The 8,746-nt window shown below is 41.0% G+C and overlaps 1 protein-coding gene across 1 annotated transcript; it reads right to left on the bottom strand.

Moving 5' to 3' along the window:
* Nucleotides 1–6,693: 6,693 nt before the first annotated feature.
* MC4R (melanocortin 4 receptor) lies at nt 6,694–7,692 on the bottom strand. Its single transcript, XM_030189989.1, has one exon. The coding sequence runs from the start codon at nt 7,690–7,692 to the stop codon at nt 6,694–6,696; it is 999 nt and encodes a 332-aa protein (XP_030045849.1).
* Between the last annotated feature and the right edge of the window lie 1,054 nt (nt 7,693–8,746).

Below are 8,746 nucleotides of genomic sequence, written 5' to 3'. Positions count from 1 at the left end.
CAGTTGTCTTCCTCTGTGGGCGTGAACAGCCAGAGACGGCCGAGCACGTCACCGTGGCGAATCTTGAAGGATGATAAACAAGGAGGTTTAATAGACTGGAGTGCAAGTGAGCCTATCTAGTCCACTGTATGCAGGGAAGCCAATTTGGTTAATCTCTGTTTCCACTCCCCCGCGCAGCCGTCATTGCCATTCACTCAAAACAGAGAAAGCAAACCTATGAGGTGCTGCGTGCGTGCACGTTGTCGTTCGTTATTGTTGGTCCATCTGTAACAAGTCTAATGCTGTTTCTTTTGGACAGGCAGTGCCTTTAAAGCTGGAGGAGAAAAGAAATAACAATTGAATATCACCAAAACAGCTTCAACAATTATTGTAGCTGGTAGAAACAGCAATTATAAACTTTAGTTTGTGCTCATTTTTCTTCACTGTTCATCTTCTATGCAATACAGATGGCCAGATTTCAGTGAGGATATCCTGTTTCCTGAAGGGTTCATCTTAACTGTTGTTGTAATCTGCCTTGGGAAGCCTGATGTTATAAAGATGATGGAATATATTGAAATTAAATGGAAGTAGAATTAAACTCTCCTTTCATTGGGGCACATGTAATCACATCTTCATCTGTTTTGTAGAAGTTTACATTTTAGATACACAGATTGTTCTGTTTTAGACATGTTTCAGGGGCAAATGGTTTTATAAGTCAAAATAAAAATGAATATTTTGGTTCATGCAGATCTCTTTTGTTTAAACATAACTAAATGGGCTAAAAAAAAAACCCTAATGCAGTCCATTGGTTTTCTTATATTTTGTTCTTATGATGACGTATGACTTATGACTATGTTATTATTATTATTATTATGACTATGCCAAAACTTGAAAACTCTTATCTCTATCTCCTTGAGGTTAAATGAGGGTACATGGCATGAGCTTATCCGGTCCACTGAGATTGGATAACAGGAGACAGTATGACTATAAAGTTGAAGCCGGTTCCCCCTGCAGCATCCATCTCTGTTTGTCAAAACAATAACAAAGTACATCCTCTTTTGTTGCCTTTTAAGGCACTGCACTGCCTATCCAAAAGAAACAGCATTAGACTTGTTACAGATGGACCAATAATAAAGAACGACAATGTGGATGCACTGCAGCAGCTCATAAGTTTGCTTGCTCTGTTTTGAGTGAACGCCGATGGCAATGATGGCTGCACGGGGGAGTGGAAACAGAGATTACTCAAGAAATCTAGACTGCATCAACTTGACATTTCGTCCTTTAGATTGTAAGCTCCTCTGAGCAGGGACCGTCCTTCTTTGTTGATTTGCACAGCGCTGCGTAACCCTAGTAGCGCTCTAGAAATGTTAAGTAGTAGTAGTAGTAGATTAATTGTCAGCTGAATTCTTTGAGCATAACAGTGATCCCAATCTCTCTTACATTTTGGGAAACATAGAAAGCATGGTTGAGAGAGGAGTCATCAGCCCTGCATCTTTTCAATGCAAAAAAAACTTAAATTCTTCAATTTTGCAACTGGAAAAAGAGATACATGAACCTGGAATCCATCAATTAATACTCCAAAAACTACGACTTTTTAAATTTCAACACAACTCTCGTCTAATATGGCATCTGCCTTCAAGCAGAGCTCTATTTATTACTCTGCAGCTAATAAGGCTGACAAACTTTTATCTTGCTGCACCATATCCCTGGAATAGACTTCCTGAGTCGGTACATCAAGCTCCATCTCTGGCCGTCTTCAAATCTAGGCTAAAAGCCCACCTTTTTGATGCTGCTTTTAACTCCTAACCCTAACTCACACTTGTTCAATACCCATGTTTTCTCATTCCAACCTTAGTAATTCCCTTATTTGTCCAGTGTGTATGTCCTAATTAGATTGTAAGCGCTGCCGAACAGGGACTGTTTATGTCTAGTAGTGCTGTAGAAATGATAAGTAGTAGTAGTTTCTACCAAAGCTCCAGGCCCTGATGGAGTACCATCAGAATTCTATAAAACATTTTCTAATTTCCTTACACTTAAGCTTCAGTTATATTACCATGCTTTTCTGTTGAATCCAAACTGCATGGGTCCATTTTTGGAAGCTAATGTTGTAATTTTACCCAAGCCTATTAGATATCTGCAATTAGTTCAAATTTATCGTCCTAATCTATCATCCATTGATTACAAAATTTATATGAAAATATTATGTACCAGACTAGAACAAATTATATATCCTCTTATCATAGAGACCAGGCTGCTTTTTTATTTTTTTAATAGATTTGTTTCATACAATCTGAGATTGTTTTGTCATGTGTTTCACTCTGTTCAATATAAGACCTACCCCATTCTTTCTGTCTCATTAGATGCTGAAAAGGCCTTTGATTGAATGGAGTGGAAATACTTATTTTATTTTTCTTACATTTGTACCCTGTGCTTTCCCACTCATAGCAGGTTCAATGTGGCTTACATATTATATACAGGTACTTATTTGTACCTGGGGCAATGGAGGGTTAAGTGACGTGCCCAGAGTCACAAGGAGCTGCCTGTGCCTGCAGTGGGAATCGAACCCAGTTCCCCAGGACCAAAGTCCACCACTCTAACCACTAGGCCACTCCTCCACTTTCTGCATTATCTTACTTTAATATTCCTAATAACTTCTTTCAAATGTTACAACTGTTATATACTTCACCTTCTGTCAGATGTGCAACTAATGGAGACCTCTCTGACCCATTTATTTTAAAATATGAGGGATGCACCAAGTCTGCCCAATTTCACCTTTACTGTTTATCCTGGCTCTTGAGCCTCTTTTGGCGGTGATTCGACAAAATTCCAATATAAATGATTAGGTGATACTGAATTCAAACTCTCGGCTTATGATGATGATGTGTTGTTATATTGATCCAACCCTCAATCATCACTGTCAGACCTCATTGCATTGATTTCTCATTTCTCTGCCCTGTCCAGTTACAAAGTTAACTGGGACAAGACATAATTGATGCCATTAAGGAGAAGATTCTATATAAAGTGCCTTAAAAACTGGCACTGAAATCAGTGCCAGCTAAGTGTATTCTATAATTGACACCTAGATTTAGGTGCCAATTATAGAATATGGTTGGTTGATATTTCAGCGCCGATATCTGCGTGCATCCATTTACGACAAAGAAAACCTGGTGTAAATCTCAGCATGTAGGTTTAAGCGCACTGGGCCATATTCTATAACTAGGCGCCTAAATTTTAGAACGTCCATGAAATGCCCATTTCCCTGCCCATAACCATGCCCCTTTTGCCTCTGTGTGTTAGAAGTTCAATGCACATCGCTAAAGAATACGCTTAGCGAGTTGTGCATCTAAATTCTAATCAGTGCATGTCCGATACGTGCATCTGAAAAATATTTTTTCTTTTCGGATGCACGTAACAGATGAGCGCCAAGTGGCATTTGATGCGCGTAGATCATTAAAACCCGGATTCTTTACCATTAGGTCAATGGCTGGTGGTAAGGTCTCAGACCCAAAATGGACGCGCGGCAATTTTGATTTTGTCTTTATCTTTTTTGTAAGAAAAGGGATTTTTAGCATTCATCCCCAGATTCTGTATAGCGCGGCTAGATTTCTGGGGAGGGGGGAGCAGCATGAATCTGTCTGCTTTCTACGATCCTGCCAGGTACTTATAACATGGATTGGTCACGGATGGAGACAAGATACTGGGCTTCATGGACCTTTGATCTGACCCAATATGGCAGCTAGTATGATCTTATAAAATATAAAAGTTAAGCTAAAATGAACAAGTTGAAAGGTGTATGATAAAGGAATTGCACAAAAACACATTGGGTAGGAATGTGTGAGTGTAAGTATGATAGTTGGTGGTGGTTGACCTCTATCATATTTCCCTTCAGCCATTTCTTCTCCAAGCTGAAATGCCCTTTTTAGCCATTCATCATAGGAAAGTCATATTATTCCCCTTATCATATGGTTGCTTTCTTTGTATCATTTCTAATTCCATTATATCTTTTTTTTGCATCAATGAGAATTGCACACAATTCTCAAGGTTCCATCACAGCATGGAACGATACAGAAGCATTATGATACTCTTTGTTATATTCTTCAGTCCTTTCCTAATAACTGCTCATTTTTCTGTTTGCTTTTTTGGCTGCCACCACACACTGAGCAGATAATTTCAATGCATTATCCATGGAGACACCTAGATCTGTTTCCTGCATGGTGATTCCTAATGTGGAACCATGCTTTCTATCTCCATCGTGCTGTCCATTCTGTCTTTCAATTTATTCCCTCTTCTGTATTTCTTCTCATCCTTGCATGTCTCCTTTGTTTTTCCTACCTTCTCTCCATGTAGTTTATCCCCTACCTTTCCCCACTCAAATGCCAAATTCTGCTCCCCACTTTCCTCTTCACAGTTCTTGAGCCTCCACCACCCTCTTCCAAATTTGTCTTCTCAGCCTCTCGCCTTCTACCTTGATTGCTCTCCTTTCTCCTCCCCCAGATGTCATCTGGCACTACCACAGTGTCTTTTCCACCAGCTTCTCATTCATTGGTAAAAGGGAAGTACCGGCGCTACAAAATATTTTTATGTTTGGAATGGCGGTGTGCACCCAGCGGTAAGCGGGCAGTGCCGTATGCTGCCCAGTTACCGCCAGGGTAGTGCAGGAGCCCTTACCATCACCTCAATAGTGGCGGTAAGTGGTCTCACCCAAAATGGGTGCACGGCAACTACTTCACTTGCCGCATGTCCATTTCTTTTTTTTTTAAACCCTACCTTTTACCCGCTGTGGTAAAAGGGGGCCTCAGCACATGTCAAAAACACGCGCTGATGCCAGCGCAGGCCCCCTTTTGCTGCAGCTTCATAAAAGGACCCCAGTTTCTCAAAGATCCCACAAGAAGATAAATTCAATCAATTAACGTCACTCATCAGCAACAAGCATCAGTGTATTTAAATATGGCTTCTTTTTTTCATTCTGTGTGTGCTAATACCTTCCAACAGAGCAGGTATCAAAGACACCAGCAGACAATGAGAATTATTTTATATTTCCAGGTAGAAAATTATCTAAGAACAGAGCTATAGCTCGATAATTTAGCCTTCCTGAGTATTACAGCAATTACAATGCATTTCTTGATTCCTCAAAACCTTATTTAGGGGTCCTTTTACTAAGCTGCGTAAGCATCTACGCACGCCCAACGTGCGCCAAAATGGAGTTACCGCCCGACTACTGCATGGCTGTTTCAGTAATTTCATTTTTGGTGCGCGTCCGCTACACGCATCTGAAAAATATTTTTAATTTTCTGGCGCGCGTCCGCATCTGATGCGCATAGGTCATTACCACCCAAATTCTTTACCGCTAGGTCTATGGCTGGCAGTAAGGTCTCAGACCCAAAATGGATGCGCAGCAATTTTGATTTTGCCACTCATCCATTTTCGGAAAAAAAAGGCCTTTTTTACAGGTGCGCTGAAAAATGATTCTGTGCGCACTCAAAACCCGCACCTACACTACCGCAGGCCATTTTTCAGCACACCTTTGTAAAAGGACCCCTTAATTTATAGTAATCATACTGCACCTGCTCAATATGCTAGGTGAATCTCTAACACCAACTTCCAGATAATGACAGACCTATATGAAAAGAATCCAAGCACTGTGTCTCTGAATTGCTATCTCATACTATTAGCAAGGTTATATATTGAATGTAGCTCATATTTAGAAACATTCCCACCCCCTCTTTTACAAAGCCGCACCTTTAATGGGTTGTGTTGGCATTACTGCACCAGCAGTGCAAGTGTGGATTTGTAAAATGGGGGTGGGGGAAGGGGGAATAGACTATGTTGTAGACTATGTTGCAAACCTTAAAACTGGCAAACATTTAACAGAATTCTCATTTTAATGTCTAATGCTGTGCACTTCAGGCACAGGCAGCTCCTTGTGACACTGGGCAAGTCACTTAACCCTCCATTGCCCCATGTAAGCCGCATTGAGCCTGCCATGAGTGGGAAAGCGCGGGGTACAAACGTAACAAAAAAAAATGCATCATTTCATTTTTTTCAAGGACTGGTGAGCATTCAAGAAACAAAATACATGTCACTCCAGGGTCCTTTTACTAAGCCGCAATAAGCTACCGCAGGTTAAAAGGGCACTACAGCGGGATTCGCTCAGGTGTCCCAAGGGAGTTTTGGAATTGGCGCACACTTCACATGTGCTATAACATAGATTTTATTTTTTAATGCAGGGGAAGGGCATGTTTGGAGGCAGCGAGTAGGTATGTCCTGCGCTAAGCAGTTAGCGTGTGGGCATTGGTGCTCGTTGACCGATTAGTGCAGGATTAGCACAGGAGCCCTTACCACCTACAAAATAAGTGGCAGTAATGACCATGCACTAATTGGAAAATTAGCGCATGGCTATTAATGGGAAAAAAAAGAAATTGTGATCATTTCATAGCCATACTAAAAGTGGCCTCAGCACAGCAAACTCACACACTAAAAAACGTGCAGGACACTTTTTAGCGCAGCTTAATTTTGTTTATTATGTTGTTTATTTTTACCTAGACACAGTATTTTTCTTCAAGTTGTAAGTCACAGCAGCTGTATATTTTATTTTTTCAGACACAATAAATGTAGGAAAAGAGTGCTATGACAACACATGCCATCAAAACACAATTGAAATCCTCAGAGGGTTACACAGAAGCATGTGAAACACAGTGATTAATCTGCCAGCGTTTAATATTTTCCCAGCAGATTACAGAGCCCTCCTTGGTTGTAACAGCATATCATCTCCAGGAAGGTTTTCCGAAGCTCTTGACTGCGAAGAGCATAGATAAGCGGGTCAATCACTGAGTTGCACATGATGAGGATAAGGTATATGTTAAAGTGGGACATGAAACACATGCAGTATGGGTTCTGGGGACAAGAGACATAAAAAATAAGGTGAAGAAAGAAAGGGGCCCAGCACACTACAAAAACCCCTAGCAAGATGGTCAACGTGATAGCCGCTTTCATGTTGGCACCTTGGCGGATGATGGTGCCACTCCCGGGCAGAACTGCAATCCTTTTCATGTGCAGCCGGGCCATCATGAACATGTGAATGTACAGAAAAGTCATGAGAACCAGCATGGTAAAGAATGTGCTGATAAGGCAAATAATGACAGCCGTGCTGTCCGAGTAGATGATAAACAAGATTCCGGACACTGTGCAAGCTGCCCAGATGCAAGCTATGATCATCACAGCCCTCCTCACGGTCATGATGTTATGATACTGCAGGGCATAGAAAATGGTGAAATACCTGTCCACAGCAATAGAAAGTAGACTGCATATTGATGCCAGCAAAGAGCTGCAGATCACAGAGTCAATCACATTATCAATATTAACAGTAAAGCGTTGGGTATTCGTATCGGTGCTGTTTACCAGCATGATTACGATTGTTTCTGAACTGTTGGAAAGACTCACTAGCAGATCTGCTACTGCTAGACTACAGATGTAGAAATACATGGGAGAGTGAAGGTTCTTGTTTTTCGCTATTGCCACAATGACGGAGATGTTCTCCAGCAAGCTCACTATGCCCAAAGTCACAAACACCTCAGGTGAGACAAATAGTTGTTCGTAGCATCCTCCAGAGTACTGGCCCTTTCCGCTGGACCCATCCGCACCTGCGTGCAAGCCACTATTGTGATTCTGGAAGTACAGAGGCAGCTGCACACTACGGTGGGGTGTGAAGTTCATTTTCCGAAGGGATGATCCTGTCATCAACTTGACATATCCGAGAGAAAAAAAGAAAAAGATCCCTTGTGTTTTCATGACATCTTTGCTTTCTGTGTAGCTTTCCTGTAGCTCTCGTCTTGGCTGAAGCAAGTAATAATACAGAAATAGTTAAGGTAGAATTTCTGGAATAACCATGATCTCTCAAAGCGTGTCTTTCCCATCAACAAAGCAATTTTCTGTGCCAGAATGTATTTATTTCTTTATTTTATTTTAAAAACGTATACTCCGACTTACACTATGCAACTATTAAAAATGGCCACATACATAATTTAATAAAAACACACAAACATGTAACATATAACAAATAACATAATACATATCAAAAGACTAATCTCCCCACCATCTATCTTCCATCACAAATGCCTGATACCATCTAACACTCCCCACACAGTCACTTACTTTGTAAGGAAAGCCTGCACAAATAAATGAGTCTTGAATATCTTCTTAAATTGCTGAGTGTGGTCACTAAGGATGCTTCTATTCAGACCTGTGCTCACATGGTGTCCAGTCTTTGCAGCGAAACGTTCACTTTTTCTCCTCTGAGTGTTGACTTTGAATTGATTTCTGCCATTTCTTTTCATCACACCTTCTGTTCCACTGAGAGCTTCGTGTAACAGGCCGAAGGAATCGCTGCTATGAAAAAGATACAGCACAGTCCGCATCAGCTGCCCAGGCAACAAGGTTATTTTGCTGGTTTTATAGAAAAAAAAATGCGAAGATCCAGACTCCACCTCTCCTTCTCCCTTCTGCCTACACAGAACGAAGTGCAGCCTGAGAGGTGCAGAAGACAGATACCAGCACTATCATCTTCCCATGGATCCATGGCACTATAGCTTCAGATAGTAACAGAAAAACGAATGCAGAGCAAATCTTTTTGCACTTCAATTATTTTAGAACAATTTTGCTTTCGTCAGAGAGTGTCCCTTATCCCTGTTACCTAAAACAAATTATTTCTGTATCATGAAATATGATATACCAGTTTAATGTGTATGTTTCCCAGTGCTTTACACTGAAT

Source organism: Microcaecilia unicolor, chromosome 1 (genome assembly GCF_901765095.1).
Source record: "Microcaecilia unicolor chromosome 1, aMicUni1.1, whole genome shotgun sequence".
NCBI lineage: Eukaryota > Metazoa > Chordata > Amphibia > Gymnophiona > Siphonopidae > Microcaecilia > Microcaecilia unicolor.
Note: the sequence above shows the minus strand (reverse complement) of the source record. Positions and strands in the feature narration are given on the sequence as shown.

What these genes read in the sequence shown, in the direction of transcription:
- MC4R (XM_030189989.1), bottom strand. Translation starts at nt 7,692, where the DNA reads ATGAACTTCACACCCCACCGTAGTGTGCAGCTGCCTCTGTACTTCCAG.